This window comes from Xyrauchen texanus, chromosome 40 (assembly GCF_025860055.1).
Source record: "Xyrauchen texanus isolate HMW12.3.18 chromosome 40, RBS_HiC_50CHRs, whole genome shotgun sequence".
Taxonomy (NCBI): Eukaryota; Metazoa; Chordata; class Actinopteri; order Cypriniformes; family Catostomidae; genus Xyrauchen; species Xyrauchen texanus.
The window spans coordinates 10,774,101-10,800,389 of NC_068315.1; the positions used below are offsets into that span (position 1 = coordinate 10,774,101).

The 26,289-nt window shown below is 38.3% G+C and overlaps 1 protein-coding gene across 1 annotated transcript in view; it reads left to right on the forward strand.

The window, feature by feature from the left end:
• The window catches only part of LOC127633513 (glutamate receptor ionotropic, NMDA 2C-like), a 74,868-nt gene that overhangs the window by 16,381 nt on the left and 32,198 nt on the right, over window positions 1-26,289 (forward strand). The window contains exons 2-4 of the mRNA XM_052112675.1: window positions 10,388-10,823; window positions 18,484-19,079; window positions 25,507-25,621. Coding sequence (XP_051968635.1) covers window positions 10,404-10,823; window positions 18,484-19,079; window positions 25,507-25,621 — 1,131 coding nt within the window. The 5' untranslated portion in view covers window positions 10,388-10,403. The remainder of the gene's footprint in view (window positions 1-10,387; window positions 10,824-18,483; window positions 19,080-25,506; window positions 25,622-26,289) is intronic.

Genomic DNA, 26,289 nt, shown 5'->3' on the forward strand with positions numbered 1-26,289 from the left:
TTTTGCTTGAGTACTGAATAATAAGAACACATGCTCTAGCTGTATCATGTGATTGTCCATAGGATCTATGGTCAAGCACATATCAAAGTGTCCCATTTAAAAGAGATCTGAGGACTTGAAAATGATATGAGAAGATCTTCATATCAACAGATCTAATGGACTGAAACGGAGTGTGGATATATTAGCATGCAGCTATAGTGTGCTTGAATGTGAGTGTGTGTGTTCCATTTACTGTCATCAAAGCAAGGCTGCAGGTGTTTCACTGCTGTTCAGGGTGTCACGTGCAGATGGCCAACAAACACACACTCAAAACCAGCTTCAGAACATTTTACATTGCACAATCCTTTAACTCACAATAATGTGAAAAGTCATTCATTTAGTTTCATTTAGTTAATTTTAGTAAAACAATTTACATTAACATTATTAAAGGAATAGTTTACCCAAAAATGGAGTTCTAAACAAAGGTTCGAGAGGAGCTTGTCAAGTTAGTCCTGTCATTCATAATGCAAGCACATATAAGCAGCTGCTTTCCACACTCCTGTGACATCTCTTCTGGCATCCCTCCACCACCGCTACTGCTCCTTCATTATTAATCTTAACTAACTTGAAGAGATAAGTTCAACATCCACGCACAACTTACCACATGCCCTACAGAGAGCAAGAACCACATTATATCGACCACGAAGAGGTTAACCCTACATGACTCTACCCACCCTAGCAACTGGGCCAATCGGTTGCTTTGGAAGACTGACTGGAGTCACTCAGCATGCCCTGGATTTGAACTTGCGACTCAAGGTGTGGTAGTCAGTGTCTTTACTAGCTGATCTACCCAGAAATCTATGCTGCCTTTATGTGCTTTTTGGAGCTTCAGACTGGCCACCATTCACTTGCTGTGAGGATCTACAGAGCTGAGATATTCTTCTAAAAATAATTTGTTTTATACAGAAGAAAGAATGAGAGAATTTTTATTTTTTGTTGAACTATTCCAAATATAATATTTATTTACAGTCATCTTAAGAATATGGCTGAGCTGTAGCAGTTCGGTAATGAGGTAAGAGTGGTCCAAAATTGTGCAGGTCTAATCCGCAGCTGCCGGAAACGCTTGGTCGAGGTTGTTGATGCCAAAGGAGGATCGACCAGTTATTAAATAAAAGGGTTAACTTACTTTTTCCACAGCACTTTGAATGTTTAATGGGATGTGTTCAATAAAGACATGAACGTTTATGAAAATGTGTGTGTTGTTAGCTTAAGTACATTGTGTTTGTCTATACTTGTGACTTTGTAAAAGATGAGATCACATTTTATGACCACTTAATGCAGAAAACCAGCCAATTCCAAAGGGTTCACATATTTTTTCTTGCCTCTATATATGAAAAAATTTAAGACATTTAGTTTTTACTCTCTTACTCTATCTGTTTCACTCATGTTCCCTAGAAACTTGTACAGATGTTGCTTTGTTAACTCTGATGCTTGAGTAAGTGTGAGGATTTCATTGAGTTTTGAGCATATAAATATGCTCATTGATGCGTTGCCAGTATTGAGTTGAGTTTCAACAGTGTCTTTTTAATGAGGATAAGACAGATAGATAGATAGAGAGAGAGAGGGGGTTTACCACCGTGAAGGCTTTAACTTTCTGTAAGTGTCTTTTTGGTTTCTTTTGGTAAGTCTTCTATTTTGTTTTGCTGTTTTTGTGATTGGTATGCATATCTCTGCTCCTACTTCACCATCTGTCTTCCACTAGACCAGAAAGTAATTGCTTGCCCACATTTAGTGAAGAGTGCTACTAAAAAAGAAGACTGTCACAAACAAAACAGCAAAATGCATATAAATGGACAAACTAGTCTTCATATAGAGGATCTGTTCCAAAACGATTTGTGCTGTAGGTATTTTGAAGGAAAATTTCACCCTTAAATTTAAATTATGTCATAATATACTCACCTTCACGTCGCTCCAAACCCAAGTTTCTTTTTCAGAACAAAAAAATCTGAGTTTTTAATGAATATCCTGGTCTGTCTTTTCAAAACAATGGCAGTTGATAGCTTCTACTTTGTAAAGCTTAAAAAATAACATTAAAGTAGTCCATGCAGTTTGTGCGTTTTCCAGGTCTTCCGAAGGCATACAATTTTGGTGAGAAACGATCTGAAATTGAGGTTATTTTTCTGTGAAAATCTTGATGTCTGTTGTGCATTCTTGAGTGCATGAGATAAGTCTTTGTTAGTACATCCTTTGTTATTTATTCTTTTTATTTACTCTTCAAAGTTTTTTAGAGAAGTGTTCTAATAGTTTTTCTCATAATGCATTGAGATGAGCTATGTGAAAAAATCCATCCAAAATGGCAGGTGAAGTGAGAGAAAATTTTTATTATAAATATGCGTTGGCCTATAATTAATTGAATCCCCAAAAAACATAAAAATTACTCATTTCTGATAATAAAAAAACTATTTTATCTTTTTGTGGGGCCGTGATGAATTATGTGTGGATTCCACGGACAATAGTGTGCAGCTTCCATAACAAATCAAATCAAATCACTTTATTGTCACACTACCATGTACACAAGTGCAACAGTAGGTGAAATTCTTGTGTGCAGGTCCGAGCAACATAGCAGTCATGACAGTGACAAGACATATACCAATTACAGTAAACAACATACTTACACAACACAATATTCATATCAGATGTACACATACTTACACAACACAATAATTATATACAATGTACAGTAAACAATACACACAATATAGAATACACAATATACAATACAATAAGTAAAGAGTATACATTATATATATATATGTTGACAGTCCAGTGTGAGATTATAGGTTAATAAAGTGCATTGCAAATTATTGATCATGGGAGCTCAATTGTTCAACAGTCTGACTGCTTGGGGGAAGAAGCTGTCATGTAGTCGGCTGGTGCGGGTCCTGATGCTACGATACCGCCTGCCTGATGGTAGCAGTGAGAACAGACCATGACTCGGGTGGCTGGAGTCTCTGATGATCCTCCGAGCTTTTTTCACACACCACCTGGTATATATGTCCTGGAGGGAGGGAAGCTCACCTCCGATGATATTTCTGGCAGTTCGCACCACCCTTTGCAGGGCTTTGCAGTTGTGGGCGGTGCTATTGCCGTACCAGGCGGTGATGCAGCCAGTCAGGATGCTCTCTACGGTACTAGTGTAGAACCGTGTGAGGATGTGTTGGTTCATTCCAAACTTCCTCAGCCGTCTCAGGAAGAAGAGGCGCTGGTGAGCCTTCTTCACAACGGCCTCAGTGTGGACGGACCATTTGAGTTCCTCAGTGATGTGGACACCGAGGAACTTGAAACTGCTGACTCTCTCTACCGGTGCTCCATTAATGGTGATGGGGCTGTGTTCTCCGTCTTTCTTCCTGAAGTCCACCACAAGCTCCTTGGTTTTACTGACGTTGAGGGAGAGGTCGTGCTCCTGAGACCAGCGTGTCAGAGTGTGCACCTCCTCTCTGTAGGCTCTTTCATCATTGTCAGTGATCAGACCTACCACCGTCGTATCGTCAGCAAACTTAATGATGGCATTGGAGCTATGTGTTGCCACACAGTCATGTGTGTATAGTGATTACAGGAGTGGGCTGAGAACACAGCCCTGCGGGGCTCCAGTGTTGAGGGTCAGTGATGAGGAGGTGTTGCTGCCCATTCTAACCACCTGACGTCTGCCTGACAGGAAATCCAGGATCCAGCTGCACAGCGAGCTGTTTAAGCCCAGAGCCCGGAGTTTCTCATCAAGCTTGGAGGGCACTATGGTGTTGAATGCTGAGCTGTAGTCTACAAACAGCATTCTCACATATGTGTTCCTTTTTTCCAGGTGGGAGAGAGCAGTGTGTAGTGTAGATAAAATGGCATCATCAGTGGAGCGGTTGTTGCGGTAGGCAAACTGCAATGGGTCCAAAGAGGTGGGCAGAACAGAGCAGATGTAATCTCTGATTAACCTCTCAAAGCATTTGCTGATGATGGGGGTCAGAACAACAGGACGCCAGTCATTTAAGCAAGTGATTGTGGCTTGCTTCGGTGCAGGCACAATGGTTGATGTTTTGAAGCATGTGGGGACTACAGACAGGGAGAGGGACAGATTGAAAATGTCCGTAAAAACACCTGCCAGTTGATTCGCACGCTCTGATGACGCGGCCCGGAATGCCGTCTGGACCCGCGGCTTTACGGATGTTCACCCGTTGGAAGGATCGGGTTACATCCACAACAGAGACGGAGAGTGAACCAACCTCTGAAGCGTCAGCCGCGAATACTCTCTCCGCGAGGGCGGTGTTATTGTCCTCAAAACGAGCATAAAATGTATTAAGTTCGTCCGGGAGAGATGCAGCGGTGTTCACGGCGGAGTCTTTATTCCGTTTGTAGTCCGTGATGATGTTAATTCCCTGCCAAATACTTCTGGAGTCAGTGGTGTTGAACTGACCTTCAAGTTTGTTACTGTACTGGCGTTTGGCTTCACTGATAGAGTTACGGAGGGCATAACTGGCTTGTGTAAACCTCGATGTCGTCATCAGAGGCGGACCGGAACATCTCCCAGTCCGCGTGATCAAAACAGTCTTGTAGCGCAGAATCTGATTGGTCCGACCAGCACTGGATCGTTCTGAGGGTGGGTGCTTCCCGTTTCAGTTTCTGCCTGTAAGCGGGCAGAAGAAGAATGGAAGAGTGGTCCGATTTGCCAAATGGGGGGCGGGGGAGGGATTTGTAGCCATACCGGAAAGGAGAGTAACAATGATCTAAAACCCGTCCCCTCGTGTGTTGAAGTTTATGTGTTGATGGTATTTTGGAGCGATTGTTTTGAAGTTGGCTTTGTTAAAGTCCCCGGCAACAATGAACGCAGCCTCAGGGTGCGCGGTTTCCTGCTCACTTATACACCCATACAGTTCCCTGAGTGCCCGGTCTGTGTCGGCTTGTGGGGGGATGTACACAGCTGTGATGATGACCGCTGTGAATCCCCTCGGTAGCCAGAATGGTCGACACAGAAGCATGAGATATTCCAGATCAGGAGAGCAGAAAGACTTGATGAAATGTACGTTGAAATGTACGTTCCATACGCACTACGTCTCTGCGGTAACGCGCTCAACAAGCCACGTGATATGATATGTGGATTGACGTCTCAGACAGGGAGGCAACTGAGATTCGCCCTCCATCACCCGGATTTAGGCTAGTAACTACGCCATTGAATTGGGTATTCCAAATTGGCTCAACTTGTGCATCATAACAACTCAAAGTAGTTAATTTCAACAAAACTACCTCGTGCCATCGCTTCATGTCATCTACCCACTCGGTGAGACACTGTCAAAAGACTGACAACGTGACTCTGTAAAGGATCGGCACATGTTTTTTTTATTTGCCAATTGAATATGCTAAATATTGCATTATCCGTAAAAAACATACGCCGATGCGAGTGAAAACACTGGAGACCAGAAAACAAAACAGGCTTCCATTATGAAAGGTAAAATGTGGATAGGCAGCAACTTAACATGTCACACAAATAGAACTCCTCACATGAAGCGCACATGAGACTTGCCTTACTACGATTTCATTGGAGTTTGGTAATGATGCTATACTCTAATAAGCATATAAGATGAGTGGTGGTGGCATAGTGGGCTAAAGCACATAACTGTTAAACAGAAGGTCGCTGGTTCGATCCCCCACGGCCACCACCATTGTGTCCTTGAGCAAGGCACTTAACTCCAGGTTGCTCTGGGGAGATTGTCCCTGTAATAATTGTACTGTAAGTCGCTTTGGATAAAAGCGTCTGCCAAATGCATTAATATAAATATATAAATACTAATGCTGTTAACTAATATTAACAAATGGAACCTTTTTGTAAAGTGTAAAGAACAACATATCTATCAGAATGCAAGTCTTACATTTATCAGTCAGAGTAATTACAGCGCATAGTCCTACAGCTAGCGGTGATAGTTTAATAGGCTGTGGTGTCACCATTGTAAGATGCTGATATGGATGGATGGGTCTAACCTTTAAGATTCTAATTCAAGTGCATCTCATTAGATTCTGGTTTAGTTTGCAGTTGAAAAGCAAGTCCTCCTGTGTTGAGCAGTTGTATTTGTGTGAACTGTAACACAGTTAGAAGTGTGGTGGTTGCCTAATGGTTACGGTTCTGCTCTGCCAGCTCAAAGGTTGCTGGTTCATTTCCAAGTGGGTGTGACCCAGAAACTGGAGAGTTTCTAAGATCACAATCCTTTGCTATCACCATGGTTACCAGCAATGCACATGACCCTAAATTGCTCCAAGGGGGCTGTCACTGAAATTACTAGATTTTAAAGGAGAAGTTGACCCAAAAATTTAAATGTGTTATTCCAATGTTGTTCCAAACCACTATAACAGTCTTCATTCATGGAACACAAAAGCAGTTGGCAGTCATCATTCACATTTAGTGCATGGAAATAGATTCAATGAAAGTGAATGGTGACTGAGGTAACATTCTGCCTAACATCTCCATTTGTGTTCCATGAAAAATAGGCATTCAGAGATGGAACAACATTATGGTGAGTGAATGATGACATATTTGTATCTCCTTTAAGGCCTATATGTTCATGAATAAGACTATATATAAGCTATAAATATGTGCTCGATTAAGACATCTGTTGCTCACAAATTATAGTGGTGTGATATGAATTCCTCTTTTTTTATTTTTTTAATGCTCACTAAAGGTTAGTTTGTAAATGGCCCGCACCATCTGTGGGTTGAGGGATCAAGGACCTGCCCCTGTGAAGTGACGAGTGCTGAGTTTATCTGTGAATCTCTGCTGGATTGTACACCTCCCACTTAGTCTGCTAATGGCCTGTTGTGTCACACAGACGAGTGCGCACTGCGACCAGAACACATGCAATCCGAGATTATGAGTGACAGAAATAGCCATTCAAACCACGTGAATGCTTCATCTCCATTGTTTTAAACACAGGATTACTATACATTAAAGTACACTTGTATGTGTATTTATTTTACATGAGACAACAATTTAATGTTGCATGTATGAAATATGTTTGTAAGATAATCAATAAGATCATGTGCCATAACAACAATATTAAAACTGACTTGGAGAGGTATTTTTCCATGCCTTCATCATTTATTTTTGGTACTTTTAAATGTAAAGATATATACATACACTACCGGTCAAAAGTTTTGAAACACTTGACTGAAAAGTTTCTCATGATCTTAAAAATCTTTTGATCTGAAGGCGTATGCTTACATTTTTTAAATTAGTTTTGAAGACAAAAATGTACTTGTGCCAACATATATATTTTTTTAATTAAAAAGTTATAAAACAAGTTTTTGAAATTGATGACTTGGACCAAATAATAAAGAAAAGGAGCCAATAAGTGCCCAACATCGATGGGAACTCCTTCAATACTGTTTAAAAAGCATCCCAGGATGATACCTCAAGAAGTTATGTCTGCAAATTCTAGGCAAACGGTTACTCCTGTGAAGATGCTAAAATATAACACAGTTTTGATTTATTTTGGAATTTGTTTAGTCACAACATAATTCTCATAGTTCCATTTATGTCATTCCAAAGTTTTGATGACTTTACTATTATTCTAAAATGTGAAAAATAAATTGATCGGTAGTGTAAATGTATATATTTTAGACTTGTCCCAGATCCTGACTTTCAGTATTAAACTATGATAATACTTTATATAAAAAAAAAATATGAATTATTACATGCTTTAATCTGCTAATCTAAAAAAAGTTGAATAAACATAAACCATGTCAATATTTATTGTTTGAAAATTAGTTTTTTGTCCATTTTTCAAATATTACGTCTGTAGTGATTTCTACTCGATTTTTGATCACATGTCACTTAAGGTGTGGTTATGAGTGTATCAGATGACCCCTCCGCCTTTGCAATATGGGGCACCAGTTAAGAATACTATCTTAACAATTTAAGAACACTCCCAAAAGAGCTGTTCGATCATTTAGAATTAATGTAATCTAGAGGGAGTTGCTAAAATCATTTATCTGAAGGATTTGTGAGAGTCTGGACAACTAGTAGAGTCTTTGATCATCAACACAATGAAGACACATTTGTAATAAAATGCATTAAATGTATTAACAATAGATATGCAAGAGTAAATACCACAACGATTAATAATGCAAATAATGAATATGCACTGCTAAAGGATAATAAACTAATAACCAAAAAGGAAAGTACTGAATTAAATAATAAAACAAATAAATGATTTGAACACAGAGTGGATAAATCCAACGCTGTTCAACTGAATGTTGCAATGGGAGAGAATTGTGTGGGAATGCTCCTTATGGGAAACCGCCTAATGGCTCTGGCAAAATGGTGATAAATAATGCTTATTTATCATTAAACAAATAATATACCTATTATTTGTAACAAGCTGACCCCAGGAAACTGTTATCTAAGCAAGTTAGAAAAACGTGCTGCAGGTTTAAACTAATGCCAAGGTCTCTAGAAAGAGGTTTAGTAAGTTTAGACGTTCCACAGAGTTGGGTGATCATTCCGGCAATAGAGACGTCTTCCACTGGTGATGCGTGCAGTGGGAAGGGTGCAGAGTTGTGGTCCAGTAGTCCTTGCCACGCTGGGCTGGAGGATACTGAACTTCGGTTGTGCCAAGAGGGTCCTTAAATAGTTGACTGGGCAGCTAAGTCAGTTGAATCTTCACAGGGTCCTTTGAAGGCTGGCTGCGTCACTGAGGAGCCGTGTGGGACAGGAAATGTCTGCCGATGCAGAGGTCCTTTGTGGACTGGGCTGCTGGAGGGGCCGTAAGGGTCAGGTGAGGTCCTCAGTTAACCTCAACTATCTTGTAGCCTCTTTCCTCGTCAAGCCAGAAACTCAGGACGTGGTGTGTCTGCCAAGGTCTCTGTCCCCGTCAAGTTGGAAACACAGGACAAGGGTGTGTCTACCCGGGGGACATATTTAACCCTTTCTGATGAGGAGGAGATTGAAATCTGGCACATTTCCGATCCTGGAGTGTGATTGGCCACTGGTGACTAAAGTAGCCACGGTGTTGCCCACCCTAGTGTGGAACTCATTTGCATAGCATAAAGTACAGTGTTAAAACAGTGTCTTTAACATTTTACCCATGAATTATTTATTTACTAACCCTCTTTCAAATTATTAAAGACATGGTATTGAACATATAGAGACCAAACACAATAAGAAACGGTTAAGTCATCATCCATGCAATCGTTTATCTGTTAATAGTTCTGTCCCATGAACTGTTGTGTTAACAGTCAATATCCATTAACATAAACCGTGCTTTGCATGAAGATGGAGTGGATGTGTTGCAGTTTATATTAATTTAAGGACTAGAAACCAGAAGATCTATGGAATGGATCTCTGTGACCCTCCACTGCTGCTGCATCCATGAGGTCCTGAAGTAATTTATGACAGTTCTTGCTTAAACCTTAGGAATGAATTTGGTGGTGGCTGTAAGAGGTGTCTGGCAGTTGTCTTAGCATCTCATCTGATGTTGCTGAATATTTGTTCATGTTCATTCACCAAGGATCCAGTCACAGTGAGGTACATCTTCTTCCACACCAGCAGTTAGAGAGGGGCCCTGCCATAAACTGGTCCCTGGAATGCCATCTAAACTGATGTTCACCACACGTCTCTCCCACAGGCGTCATTTCCACCACACCTAACAGTTTGCCTTTAATAAGCTTTTTTTTCAAATGTTAGTTTACTTGTTAACCAATTCAACAAAATTGTCAACAGTCAAGCTGTAATTTTACCAAATTATGCATGTTAAGTGTTTATGTATTTATGTATGTTATGTTGTGTGTATGTTGGACACATATTAGCCTTACCATGACAAAAGAGTTGGCGATTTTATTCCAAAAATGTCATTTCCATCATCGTTTCTTCCACCACAGAAGTAAAAAAAAAACACAATACAGAATTTGAGATATGGTGGAAGTGACACTGGGATGTTCATAACTTTCATAAAAATGCCCAATATTACATAAATCTTCAGTGAAGCATGTTAAACAGAAGAAAATATAGCGAGTGTGTGAAAAATATTTTAGCGATACTTCTCGATGAAGAAGTCCATAGATCTTAAAAACAAATATTAAAATACATGCAAATATGACATACTGACTTCATGCATAACTTCATACATTCACTAAAAAATCACCATTTGCTTTAAAAGTAATTGCAAATTGCCTTAGAAAAGTGAAGTTACTGTAGTTCTGAGGAAAGTTTGATATTTTGCTATGTATTGCAATGACTTTCAGACATTTTTGTTTGAATTGAGTGCCCAAAAGTGTCCATATATTTTTTGGGGCCAATGTATATGCCAAACTTAATACTTAAGACAACAACAATTCTGAAATTGTCAAATTAAATGAATGCACTCTTTCTCTGTTTTAGGCTGTAGGAGGCTGAAATGGCCACTCCTCGAGGGTATTGGGGTCCCTCTTTTCAACTCCTCTTTCTCCATCTCCTACTCAGTGTAGTGCCTCACTGTCAGGGACGTCCATTCTTCGGCCCTCCCTCGGTCAATGTGGCTGTGGTTTTCAGTGGTACGGCCCACCACAGGGAGATCAAGGGCCGTCTGAGTCCAGAGAATTTCTTAGACATGCCGCTGGAAGTTAACCCCATCACCGTGCTGGTGAATGACACAAACCCCAGAGCTTTACTCACACGTCTCTGTCAGACTATTGCTGCAGAGAGCCTTCACGGTGTGGTGTTTGAAGATGATGTGGACTCAGAAGCCGTGGCACAAATCTTAGACTTTATCTCCTCCCAGACGTCCATCCCCATTTTAGGCATCAGTGGAGGCTCTGCTGTAGTCATCCCTCATAAAGTGAGTGTTTGAAAAGGTGGTAAGGAGATTTCCTGAGATCACAAACTTGACATAGTCTCGTTGCACCAACAAAAGTTCAATACTGTACACTTAATGGGATAGTTCACCAGAAAATAAAAATGTTGTAATCCTTTACTGGCCCTCATATAATTTCAAACATGGATAATTTTCTTTGTCCTGGAGCTACAAAGGAGAAATATTGCAGAATGTCAGAGTTGCTCTCTTCTATTATATGAAAGTGGATGGGGACCAGAGGCTGTCAATAAAAAAAATAAAAATTCCTACAAAATTATCATAAAATAGTCCATATGACTGGTGTGCTCTATTCAAAGTCTTCTTTAGTCATATGATTGCGTTTAAGTAGAAATTTCAGTAGTTATATTTTCAGTGACATACTGAAATTTAAGTAGTTATTCACTGAAATTCTTGCCTTGATGCTTGACAGCTGTGGTCACCATTTTCTTTTGTTGTATGGAAAAGAGCAGCTTGGTCAATCTGCTGTGAATAACTCCTTTTGTATTCAACAGAAGAACAGAAGTCATATTGTTTTCGAAAGAGGGTTAGTAAACCATGACTAATCTTCATATTTGGTGAATTATTCCTTGATGTTCCAAATGAGATTAAAAACCTTTGGATCATTCAAAAGTAATATTAAATTAATAACTATTAATTCATGTTTGTGTACCAGCATACCACTTGTTGTTCATATAAAATGCATTAATTCTGTGTGCCAGCAAACGACTTGTGGTTCATAAACATTAGCCGATCATCTATGCCTTAAGCAAAAAGAATATTGCAAATGTTTTATATGTAAACTTTACAGACAAAAAGCATGAAATTTTAACATTTCAAATATAAAATCCAGATTTAATCAGGGGTATCTGTGAATTAATCACTAACGCTCTTCTCAACACTCCTATTAGAAACACAGTGAGTCCAAAATAACTACTGTGAGGTTGAGAAATGTAAGGATGTACATGTGATTTGTGCCTGTATTTTTCCATGGAGCACTCTACACTGATATGCTATTGAACAGCTGCGTGGAAAAGTGATTTTGTGAGGTGTGAAAATCAATAGGTGTTATGATGTATAACCAGCACCAAACAGTCGTGTCCTATTATCCACTGATTACTGAGAAGGGCAAACGTTTGAATAACATAACAAAATGATAATGTAAAATTTAAATTGTTCAATGCATATAAAAGCAACAGCATATAGATTTGATTGTAATCTTACATTTGTTACGTTAAAGCGATTGTAGTGATTGTTTTGTGTATAGTATTGAGTGTCTGGTGGCAGCTCATACTGCGTATAGTGTAAATGAAACAAAAATGACAGACTCTTGTCTATTGTTGGCCAATGAACGGAAAGCAGTTTGAACACAGTTTTTCTTGTTTTTCTCTTTAGTGAAAGCTCAGTCACTGTCAGGTGTTTTTTATCACCTTACAGCACATGATCCATCAATAAGTGATTCTAGGAACAGAGATTTATTATGTACCTCATTCTGTTTAGGATTCACAATCAAATTAATATCACCATACACAAATTCATAGAGCATACATTGAACCCCTGACAAAAATGTCTGTGTATATATAGGCTATAAAAAAATTTCAAATTTAACATTACATATTTTAAAGGAGCAATAATAATAATATCAAAACCAAAATGCAATGAAAGTTTCTATTTCATTTTATTTTGTCTAACTGTTAAAATAGGATGTTAACATTGATATTAATATATAAATGTTGTATGTTTTACATTGACATTGTGCCCAGATTAAATTCTGTAAAAAACATGGGCATGCTTAGAAGCTAAAGAGTGATGTTAGCATTATCCCTTCAAAACACCTGATCACCAGCTTAGATATGCCACCAAAATGCTACGCAATTTATAACTGAGTGTGTAATTCAGTGAACAGAGCAACATTGAAATTAAAGGAACAGTTGGAACCCAAACATGAAAATTCTGTCTTTATATACTCACCGTCAGTTCCAAACCTTCTACAATTTGTTTTTGATTGAACTATTTCTTTAATTTTAGCAAAAGATTTTACAGTATGGACCCATCATCTGTTTTTGTGTTCTGATGCTGAAATTAATTTCTCAAAAAAAGAGTTTAAAAAAATCGTACATTTTTAAGATAGGACATTAATCATTACTTAAATAGAGTGGTAGAAGACATATATCTTTAAATGAGAAACACAAAAGTATTGGATTCAATGGAACAGATGAGTATCTTCAATACCAGATAGAGAGGACTCCTTCCTGCTCAGCTGTCATTTTTCAAATGCCTTTCAGTCTCCCATGGTGTTTGAATTGATGAAGGGCGATAACATGTAAAAAGTGGAACAGAAGGCCAAAAAATACGAGTGTGTCTCCAATGTCAGGTTCTTGTGTAAGAATTGGATTAAAATTATGCATTCTGGCAATGAAGGATTTTTCAGGAGTCGAACAGACAGTAGAGCATGAAATATGTTGAACTATACCGTATATACTGTCCACATATTATAATTTCCTATTTACATAATAAAGTTTCAAAATTCAGATAGCACACTAAAGTCCACTGGGGGAATTAAACAAAACATGTATTACTATTATTTATTTCTATCTTACAGATCAACAAATCAATTACGGCTACAATCAAATTAAGCAGATTTCATGGGACAACCAAACTTCCAGATTGTGGATTACTCATTAAATGCCGTTAATCTCCTTTGAGAAATGCATGTATATCATATAAGTATGATGAGATTATAAAATGTTGGATAGCCATGCAGTGGGGGATTCAGAGACATGGGACAGCCTGGCCTTGCAACAGCTCGACAAAACAATAGAAATATATATTGTGCATGGAAATCCTATGCAGTTGAATAAGCTGTTCCTGATTATTTTAGCTTTTTTAAAAAAACATGTCTACCTCGAGGGATTGTACTGGAGGTTGCAAACATCTGGTATGGGATTTTTCTTGAAATCCCAGTGTGAGGAACACAGTGTCAGTTGCCAAGTCAATTCCACTAAAACACTAAATAAATAATGTGATATTTAAATGTTGCATGACTTTTGCACTTCATGGAGTAGTTCACCCATGAAGGAAAACTCTGCCAAATTTTTGTCCTTCATTTTCCAAACCTATTTGCTGTGACTATTTTTGTGTATGCTCAAAAAAGGACAAAAAGTAGTCCATACATATTGTCTATGATAGTACAAGACTTCTGAATCCATACAATGTCTTTTGAGTGTATTATTTAGAAGTATCAGTGAATAACAACTTAAATTTCTGTCTGATCCTTACACAAAACTATCATATGTCTGCAGAAGACATGAAATATACTGCACAAGACGTATATACTGGGTTGGGAGGGTTACTTTTGAAATGTATTCCATTACAGATTACAGAATACATGCTGTAAAATGTAATTTGTAATGTATTTCATTAGATTACTCAAGGTCAGAAACATATTATAAATAATTTGGATTACTTCTTCAGCACTGGTAGATTTTGTCACTTGTTTTGACAATAAAATCTCTGCCAGTATAGTAAGAAAATATACACATGTAAAAAATTCTAATGTTAAAAATACGTTCTGTATTGATCGTGCCTGGTTACATGTGTGTGTAAAATGGCTAGAAATAGCATTTTAGTTTAGCATAAAGCTGACAATTTACACAAAGTTTATTTCTATTTCTTCTGCTCCAAACTTTCTTCAAACTGCTCCAAACTTAGTTCTCTATCTGCTTGTACGAATGTCACAAGTCATAAGAAAGTGTTTCACCGCTGTTCAAATGCACTTTGGATCGCATTATTTATATGAATAAATGTTTTCCATCTGAAAGGAATAAATATTAAATGAAACAAATGACAGTTGAAGTAATCTCTTCAGTTATCAAAATAGCTTTTGAATGTAACTATTCTAACCAATAATTTTAATTGTAACTGTAGTGGAATACAGTTACTTATATTTTGTATTTTGAAATACGTTTTCCCATAACATGTATTTCGTTACTCCCCGACACTGCATATAGAATACTTTTATGTCGCTTTAAAGGAAAAGCTCTTTTTGAAAAGAGCTCAGAATATATTCTTTAAAAACATTTAAAAAGAGTAAATAATGACAGAATTCTCTTTTTTTTGTGAATTTTTCTTTGTTGCAATTACGTTATGTTAAAAAAAGTTGATAAAAGCAGTTTATTAATCATGTTCCAGTGCTGGAGACTCAGAGTACACACAACGTATATTACAATAAAAATACCATGGTGGCACTTGAGTGCAAGTAATTTGCAAACAAAAACATCTTTGACTGATAAGGCATGACTCTGAAATGCTCTTACCGAAGCTCACGAGTGCTAGTAGCAGGAGAGATGAATCGTGTCTGGGTGAGTTGCACAACTTCTCAAAGAAAGAATTCTGGCAGAGAAGGAGGACTGGTGAATCCCAAAGCACCTGACATTCACAGGCCCTTTCTCTCTCCATAAGGTAACCTACTTTAACTGCAGAAGTTATTTGAAGGACAACAGACCAGTTTGTCAGAGAAGGGTAAAGCTGTAGTCAGAGAGGAATCTTGGGAGGATGTCCCTCGGCTCCTGATACTCCCAGACCTCCACACCCATTTTTCTCACTTCGGAACTTAATTAGACACAACCTCCTCCTGTACCATTGAGCAATATCGTGCTGTGCAGTGGAAGTAAATGCATTTGGCAGTGTAGGGCATTAGGACTCTTCACTTTGATGCACAACTGAGCACAGTGTGAATTTAACTAATATTAAATAAAAAAAATACTAGGCTTTTACTTCCATGACAGTTTAAGCTTGAAATACGAATAACGCTAAGTGTGATGCACATTTTCTAACCCTTTTAGTTTATTATTTGTTATGTAAATGAAAAAAATTATAATACCTCAACAAAACACAGTTTAATCATATTATAAGATACAAGCACATATTGTCCAAATAAAACCATAGTGAGCTAGTTAAAGATATTTACTATGCCTATTTGCTGAAATGGTTAGTTCACCAAAACTGAAACTCTATCATCCTTTAATCACCCTTATCTTGTTCCAACCCTGCACTCTTCCATGGAAAACAAAAGAGGACACATTTTTAACAGTGTTGATGGTTCTCTTTTTGTCTGTATTATGAAATAGAATGGTGACTGAGGATGTCTGTCCCTAACATTCTTACTAATATCTCCTTTTGTGTTCCACAGAAGAAAGATGGTAAAACAGATTTTGAACAAGAAGTAAATTATGGTAGAATGTTTATTTTTGAAGTTAGGGCTCCCCACCACAAAAATCCAAATTTAATCCCCTGCTTAACCCCTTCATCTCCTTCTAGGTGCAGTTTTGCTCATTTCTGTATGTACATATAATTTGTGCATACATTTTCCAGTGAGCACATCACACAGAAACGATATTATAACAGCTCTTTGGATAAACGTGTATAAGGTGTCAAGTGTAAATCTATTCAAAAAGATTACAGAAAGAGGAATAATGGTCAGGCAATACATCAAGTCTGATACATGTGGCTCTGGCACTGATAGGATCAATAGACCCTAGTGAATTGTCTTTGCTTTGTAAATTCAATTCTCGTATCTCACACGTTGGAACGTGTTCAAGGTTACTGTTACTCAGTGATACATATTATTGCTATTATCTCATACAATGGTAAAAGAAAGTCCTGTCTGAGTTATAGTTCTATCAGAGGCTCATTTATTACCCAATTTAAAAGATATCACAAGTAAATATGTATTTAAAGATATGTTCCACCCAAAAATGAACATTCTGTAATAATTCATGAAAAGAACAGCCAAAGAAAAACGTTGTTATTCACTGAAATTTTTGCCATCCCTGTCACAGTCATGAGAGTTCACGAGAGAAGCAGCAATGTCTGATTTGTGAAAGAATCACTTTTTTTAGTTAATTCTTTTCAATGAGTTGGTTGATACACATTCACTGTAATTGCATGGAAAAGAGCAATGAGCAGATTTACAAAATGTCTCCTTTTGTGTTCCAGAGACAAAAGAAAGTCAACAGGTATAAATAGCTCTTAAATTGCTCTTTGTCATGTATGAATTAATGACCCTGATCTTATGACAATTATATGACTGGGATGACATTTTTTCTTTATTACATTATGTGGCTTCTTACTCATTTTGCTGCAGTTTCAAAGTGAAATGTCCACTGAGTAGTGCTAAAAGCAAGTTAAATTGTCTCCCAAACAGATGAGGTTTTTAAAGGGATAGTTTACCCAAAAAAGAAAATTCTCTTTATCATTTACTCACCCTCATGCCATTTCAGATGTATATGACTTTATTTCTTCAGAAATTACTTTAAGATTTTCAGAAACATATCTCAGCTCTTTAGGTCGATACAATTCAAGTGAATGGTGATCAGATCTTTGTAGCTCCAAAAATCATATAAAGTAAACATAAAATCAATCTGTATAACTCCAGTGTTTAAATCCATAGCTTCAGAAGCAATATAATAGGTGTGGATGAGAAACAGAACAATATATATATTTTTTTTAATTACTATTTATTTATAAATATTTACTTTCACTTTCAGATGTGTAAGTGAAACTAGGTGTGGTGAGGCACCACATGTGACTATCAGATGTAAAAGTAAAAGAGAAAAAGATTTAGAATAAAAAAGGACTTACATTTTGATCTGTTTCTCACCTACACCACAATATCACTTCTGAAGTTAAGGATTTAATCACTTTTTAATCATAAGGATTTAAGACAAAATCAGTCTTATGGATTACTCAGTTTCCTTTATGTGATTTGTGGAGCTATAAAGGTCTGATTTTGAGGACCTACAGATCTGAGATATTCATCTAAAAATCTAGCGCCAAAACCTACCTCCATACCCTAAACCCACACCTAACCCATAGTGTCATAAAAAGCAAACGTGACATGAAAAACACAATTGCTGAAACAACCATGTCATTTTGTGTTGTTCTAGGACACTTTCTGCCTACGTGTCAGCATGCTCTTCAGGACTCGTACTCCAGTCCTTTGCCTCACGAGCACAATGCTCTATAAGATGAGCAACTGTGCAATTTGATTACGCTAGACCATGCTTGTAAATGTAGTTGGTTATATAATGCAAATATTAAAATGTTAAAAGTCATCCACTTTAAGTATTTTGATGTCATAAGATTATATTCTGTGAGGAACAGTGCAAAAATCTGTAATAGGGGATAAACATAGTTATTGTAGTGCCTCTAGTGTTAATTTCAACTGCCGCAATACATAAAAAGAGGCACGTAAAAATAATTATGCTAAAATGTTGGTTTTGTGAGATGCTTCTATGAGACCAGGTTTGAATTCATAGTTTTACATTTTACAATTTTTATTTGTTGCTGGTGCATGTCTGGTACAAGACATAACTCACATGACTGTAGGGTCGTTTCCTTTATCTGATGATCATGATGAGCTGGCCTGAACTCATTTTGGTTTGTACAGACACAATAATGAGCGGTGTTTAGATAGTCCCGTTATTTATCATGATGAATGGTGCTTAGATCTCTTCTGATTGCAAATCACATAAAATGTCTTGGTATCCTGATGTGACAACTTTATTGTACCCACATGAATTAATATATTTTTTAATAATGTTATAAAGCTATAGACATTTATACTCAAAATGCATTAATTCTGCAGGCTGAAGGCTCTACCTTTCTACAAATGGGCGCTTCTATAGAGCAGCAGATAAATGCAATGTTCAAAGTGATGGAGGAGTACAACTGGGGTAACTTCGTGGTGATCACCAGTTTGTATCCCGGCTACGAGACTTTTGTGGACTACATCCGGTCCTTCACGGACACCAGCTACTTCCTGTGGGAGCTGCAGGATGTGCTGAGCTTCGAGATGTCAGTTGGGGCCAATGACATCCGCACACGCAGAATGCTACAGCAGGTGGACGCACAGGTTTACCTGGTGTACTGCTCACATGAGGAGGCTCAATACTTGTTCAGGATGGCATCTGATGTTGGGCTACTGGGGCCCGGATACATCTGGGTCATCCCCAGCCTGACTGTGGGGAACCCTGAGGTTCCCCCTCCAGACAGTTTCCCAGTGGGGGTCATCAGTATTATCACAGACCGCTGGAGGAAAACTTTGCGCCAACGGGTACGGGAAGGTGTGGCGGTCATTGTAAAAGGGGTGTACAGTTTCCACAAGCACAGAGGATTCATTCCTGAGGGTCACAGTGACTGCAATAGTCCTGCCAAACCACATACCAACAATTCTCTCTTCAGGTAAGTCTTTACAGAGATTTTTAAACGGATAGTTACTCAAAAATTACCATGTTGTCATCATTTATGTATCCTCATGTAATTCGAAAAACTCTTTCTTTTTTTTTCCATGAAACACAAAAGGAGATGCTAGGGAGGATGTTAGCCTCAGTTACCATTCACGTCAATAGCATCTTTTTTTCCAAACAGTAAAAGTGAATGGTGACTGGGGCTGTCATTCTGCCTAACATCTCCTTTTGTGTTTCACAGAAGAATGAAATACAAATGGATTTGAAACAACATGAGGGTTTCCAGTTTTGGGTGAACAGCTTTAAGACAGTTAAGCTAAGTAAAGGAACGTTCCACATTGCCTATTTACTTGTTACTATATTGAAGTGAAAGAATTCAAAAACTAATCTTACCTCTCTCATTATTCTGGTTTATTGATCCGCATCAAAATCATGCCTCGAAAAAGAATATTATGGGTCCAAAACTTAGTGAGCTGCCTCACTTTATTCTGTCAGCAAAGGAAGCTGCTTTGCATCCTAACAGAGATGGAAACTCATAAGTCACCGATCTGGAGCACTATTCATATGCAGCAACTTTACAGGACACAAAAATAGCACTTTGTATGGGAGCCTTGACTCACATTATCCAACAGAGTTTGAAGTTTGAAGTTTGAAGCCTCTCATACACCATTTCATCTGTGCTCAATATCAAACAATGCTTTCAGATCATACACACAGCAAGTCAATATATAAACACTACAGAGTATTCATTAGACACACATCAGAAAATGGAGAACACAACATACAGATATTTGTTGTATATAGTAAGCTCATTTTGCAATTACTGTCAAAAAAGTATAGTAATCACAACTTACAGTAGAACAGTGAATATATTGTATACTAGAAGTACTAATACAGTATTGACTGTCTATGTATTCAGCACTTGCATATTGGACAAATACAGTAGTCCAACTGCAAAACTCCAAAGAACACTAAATAAAAAACACGTTACTTTACATTCAACATTTTTTGTGCAACTACAACATAATTAGAAACGAGTGTGAACAATTTTGAGTCATTTTGTGTAAACGATGACAGTGTTGTAGTTGTGTTTACAGTTTTTCTGAATTGCTACAACACTAAACCCCATTCTCTGAACCAAATGCTCAGAGGCCTAAACCCATTTGTCGAATCAATCACTCTTTTTTGCAAAACTCTAAACATATTCTCACTCACTGAAACACATTTCGGACTGTGAGCACTTGTGTTGCAAAACGGTAAACACTGGAAGATCCAAATCTAGCCATTCAGAAAAACTGTAATAGTTTCCAGTATTGAATGAAAAAGAAGTATAAGTCAAATAATATTTTCATAATCAATATTTTTCTTGCTTTTCTAACACTGCTCAGTGTATGGGGGATGGGGCTCACCCTTATATTGTCCCAGGCCACGTGACTCGAAGTGACAGCCCTGGTCAAAGTTTACCCTTTGGAATATCTGGAGGGTTCTGACTGCCAGTTATGTTTAATGGAGCTGTCATATATTTAGTTCTCCCTTGGTTAATATTGCCCTATATTTTTTTGTCCAACATGATCACAAATTTAGGTAAACAGAAAAAAAATGTGGGTGGCAAATTGACAAATTCTCAAAATCCTGGCTTTATAAGTTCTTGTAGTTTAGTTGGTCATTGGAGATTCATCATAAATAGCTTCCTTCTCTGCATTTCCAGACAAAACAATATGTTCTTGTGGTCTCCCTCCGTTGTAATGAGACTGGGAGATTCTCCAGATTTCCTTGTTAAATCGGCTGTTCACCTGGGAGTCTCCGTCCTCATTAAAGAGAGCTCCAATTGCCTCTCCAAGCTTTCTGTGATTAAGCGTATCAGAGACACATGAGTGACTGGGTCCTAGGGCTGTGCAGTTTTTCCGATTTATTGCGTTTTAACACAATTTTTTTTATTTATTGTCTTAATGGCGCTCCGATCTGATCAGCTGCATGTGTGTGGGCGCTCCAAATGAACGTGACAGGTTAACAACTCAGAGACTGGTATTAAAGATAGCATTAATATTCCCAGATGTACACAGTGTGATTGTAGCTCAGCTTCCATAACTGGCCTCGGCGTGCGCATGTTGATGAATGACCTCCTTTCTTTTCTTTTTACCTATAAAAACGTTAGTTACATGACAGTTATTGTGCTTCATTTCAAATCATGGAGAGGCTGTATATGGGAGAATCAAACATCCAACGCTCCTTTTATCATGATGATTCAGATAGATTGCTAATTAACGCTTTGTTATGTGACATGTTTCAAATGTACTGCATCCATAGCAAACATTTGGCAAGCGATCATTTTGACAAACTTTGAGAGTTGAATTGTAATGATAAATGTCATTTTACTGCACTGCTCAGCGTGAACCGCTAGAGGATGCATCTCTATCTGCAGGGGTTTATGAATTTACATAAAAATTGTTTGATATACAATGACTTCTTTCTAGATTTTTCTTGAACTCTGTAAAGCAGTTTAATGGAAAGGAGGAGGCGAGAACCGGCTTGACGACATAAATAATATTTTAATGATTAACTTAAATAAAAGACAAACACACATACATGACGGACATGCCTGTAAATGATCTCTCTCTCCCGCACCATCCTCCGCAGTCGGCCTTTATCCCTCTCGCAGGCTTGATTAGCCTGATAAGGGACCAATTGTGTAGAATCACGACCCGCCCTGCCACATTCCTCCCTCGTTCTCTCAGGCTGGGGAGCCCCCGGCATGACATACACCCCCTTTCCCTGGGGAGGGGCGTGCCTTTCTGAGTCTGCCGGCAGGTCATCCCCATCTACCTGGATGAGGGAGGGGACAAGGGGAGGGAAACAGAAATAATGAAATAGGGGGGTACTTCCTGTAACATTGTAGTACCCCCCCAAAAAAACACTATAAAATTTAAACGAGAGGGAAAAGGCCAGTGAGAGAGAGAGAGGAGAGAAAGATGGGGAAAAAAAATGTACTCGCCGGTTCTCTGATACAGCGTCGCATACTCCTCGATCACTCCTCCACCCTCTCAGGCGGAAGACAGCCGCATCTCCCCGGGCGGACCAGAGTCAGACCCACGACCCCGGTGGAAAGTACGCCCCTCCACGTTCACGATGACTCCTTGGGACACTCTTCCGTCCCTGGCAGCGGCCCTACTGCTCCAGGCAGTTGGGAAGTCACTTCCCTCCTCCCCTCGCGGACGGCGGTCTTCTGTCGACCCCTCAGCGTTTTTGGGGAATGGCATGGCTCTCGGGGAGTCCAGTCCCCACTCGCCTCACGGACGGCAGCTGTTCACCGTGTCCAGGTGGTCGGCTACTCCCTCCCCGGAGGATGGCAGCGGTGCTCCCCCGGGTGGACAGCAGTGTAGAGGACTCCGTGACGGGTATCCCTCCTCCTTCCCGGATTTCGGCACCAGTGTAAAGCAGTGTAATGGAAAGAAGGAGATGAGAACCGGCTTGACGACATAAATAATATTTTAATGATTAACTTAAACAAAAGACAAACACACACGCGCCATCCTCTGCAGTCAGCCTTTATCCCTCTTGGAGGCTTGATTAGCCTGATAAGGGACCGGGTGTGTAGAATCACGACCCGGCTTCGCCCTACGCCCTGCCACAAACACCTATGTTTCCTATAATGAAAACCAAAAAAATTATTTCTCTAATCAGGTTGCCTTGAATTCTTACAAAAGAACACACAATTTAGATCATGTTGTAGTACATTTAAAAGTTAAAAAAATCAAATTGTGAATCATGAATCGCCATAAGTTTGATAAAAATCTATATTTATTGTATTTGTCAAATCGCCCAGCCCTACTGGGTCCTCCATCTGACATGTTCCCAGATTTCAGTGCTGTTGCGTCTTCTGCCCATCTTTCACACACACGCACGCACGCACACAGGCACACATATACACAAATGTCTGTCAGAAATAGTTAAAAAAAATCTTTATTTCATGAGGAAAGCTAATTTTATTTGATCTTTTGAGATAAAAGAGCTTGATGTACTATGAAGAAATAGAGAAATCAAAACCTCCTCTCCAGTCCAATAAGAGCAGTTATTGAAAATGAGCTGCAAAAAAAGGTTTGTTCTGAACTGAAGGCCTTGTTTACAAATGGTATTAAGATCTGTCTTGAGTGATCCGTTCACAAGTGGTCAGACACATCGTTGTTTATACATGGTTGTCTTTACACAACATTTCTGGTTGGATGTATGAGTGTACACACAACAAAAGTATTTTTGACAACCTCTGAATGTGGTTGAAATGGACAAATCTCAAAGTGTTTTGAATGTTAAGACCTGTATTTAATTTTGTCTTGTTTCAAATGGATTGGCCAAAATGATATTAACATAATTTGTAAGAAGTGCCATAGTTGCATAGTCCATGTTTATACATCAGTGACTCCTATTGGATGTTTAGACACTTGTTGTTTAATTCTTAAACTCAATGAGAGGGTGGGGAAATGGTCATGAAAAACTAAAACAGTAATTTGGCAGTAATACTTGACTAACATTAGAAGTGGACCTCAGGGGAATGTTTTCTATTAAATATAAAAGATTTATGATATCACTCCTTTAAAGAGCTTTCTTTTTAGATTAGACAGGATACAGATCCCTCACTAACACTTGTGCCAATTTGCTCATTATCAAATTATTTTTAAGTTCATGTTGTCCAATTGTCCTTATTCATATTTAGTGTAGATATTTTGACAGTTATGATGTATTCTCTACCGCCACTGAAAATGTATAATTTTTTGCAGTCTTTGCTGTTTGCATAGGGGCTATAAATCTGAGAGAAAATAATAATAATAATAATAATAATAATAATAATAATAATAATAATAAACTTTATTTGAAATAGCATCTTAAAAAGTAGCTTCTCAAGGCACTTTACACAGAAAAAACAAACATATAAGAATACAAAACATAAAGATTAATAATATGTATAAACATGCACATCAAAATACAATTAATAATAAATCAGAAACACAATAAATCATACATATAAGAATACAAAACATAAATATATAAAAATAAAAATGAAGGAAATGTATAAACATGTATATCAAATATACAACTAATACTAAATCAGAAAACAAAACTTAAATAATCAAGTAAAAGCTAACCTGAAGAAGTATGTTTTTAGATAAGATTTAAAAATGCTTAAAGTCTGTGCTTCTCAAATATCAACTGGAAATTAATTCCACAATTTAGGAGCATAAGATGAAAAAGCCCTGTCACCCATGGAACGTAAGTGTGTTTGAGGGACCGCCAAAAGACCAGATTTGGAGGAACGCAGATTATACTTTGGGGTGTATATAGTTAAAACTTCAGACAAATACTGAGGAGTCAGACCATGCAGTGCTTTATATAAGATCAAATACAAAAGTGTATTTATGATTTCAGCTATATTACGACTGCAATCTGAATTAAGCTCACTTGCCGCTCTTCACTGTGCATCAGAACAATCAAACTACAATGTTAAATCCTGACTCATATTCAGCTCCACCCATGCCCTTTTCTATAAGTGAACTATTTGTTTAGCAAAAATGTCCAGGTCTCTGAGACAAAGAGGATTAAAAGGAGACGAATGAAAACTGTAGATGTTTTAGTGTCTGTTGCCTCTGATTTATATTTATTTGACCTAGTGAAAAAAATTATTTGATTGTTTTTGGAATGTCCTCCTTTCTCTGCCTAATTCTTCCATCTCATTTCAGAGATGGATCAAATCCATGGCAATTGTACAATCATTTGGAATTCAAATCTACTTTTTTTGGGTTAGGATGCTTTCCCACTAGAGCCTTTGGTGCGGATCCGAGTCTGTTTGATGTCAAAGCTTGATTCGTTTGGTTGGTGTGAAAGCAGTTTTCTAAACTCAGGTGTGCACCAGCAAACTGTACTTGAGTCCGCTTGAAAAAGTATCCTGGGATACGTTTTATTTGGACTTTGCTACAGTTCGTAGTTGGTATAAAGCAATCTGTGCTAAATTGTGGCAGTGAACCACTATTGTTGACGTATAATTTACATCTTTGCATGCTTATGGGCACACGTAATTTAGTACTATGCATTTATCATAACTAAGTAAAGTTGTCTAAGGCTAAATAGCCTTTGAAAAGCAGCTCACAGTTTTTGCATCCCTTGCAATGCATCCACGGCAGATGACCTGAAGTGCCATTTTGTAATTGCAAAGATCTGCTGATAAATCCAAAGGGACAAAAACATGAATAAAACTGTGAATTTGGCATCATCATCCTCTGTTGTTACCTAGCAATACATCTGCTGCTAGTACTCAAGTGGTACTGATGTTGATAACAAAAACGGATCTTAACAAAACTTATGCTGTCTTTGTAGTCAGGTTATGGACACAGATTGTAACAGAGCTTGTGCTATTTATTTGGTTTCTTCAACAGGCATATGCTAAATGTTTCATGGGAACACAAGGACCTCTCCTTCAACTCTGATGGCTATCTCACCAATCCTTCCATGGTGATCATTGCTCTGGACAGAGAGAGACACTGGGACAAGGTAAAACTTATTGTTGGAACTTGAAGTGACAATAGCAGTAAAATGTTAATGCATGCAGAGGTCACTGTGCAGAACATGGACACAGGCTCACGAATTGCAGCCTCTATATTTTTTATATATATATATATATTCCTTTTAGAAGTAAATTGGCATTCACATCTATTTTTGGAACACCCATTTAAATAATATTACAGTAAATGTAACTACTCAGTAAGTACAATCGGTTACATTGTATTTAAATAATTTTAAGGAAGATACGAGAAAACTTTGAAAACTATGAAACTCTTTGTAAAGGGATCAATGGAAAGGAGGAAGCGAGAACCGGCTTGACGATATAAATAATAGTTTAATGGTAAACTTAAAAGACAACATAAACACACATGACGGACATGTCCGTAAACGATCTCTCTCTCCCGCACGACACCCTGCAGTCGACCTTTATACCTTGGAGGCTTGATTAGCCTAATACGGGACCGGTTGCATAGTATCACAACCCGGCCCCGCCCTCCGCCCTGCCACATTCCTCCCTTGTTCTCTCAGGCTGGGGAGCCCCCGGCCTGACGTACTCCCCCCCCCCCCCTCCCCTTTCCCTGGGGGAGGGCGCGACGAGGGAGGGGACAAGGGGAGGGAAACAGAAATAATTAAAATGGGGGGTACTTCCTGTAACA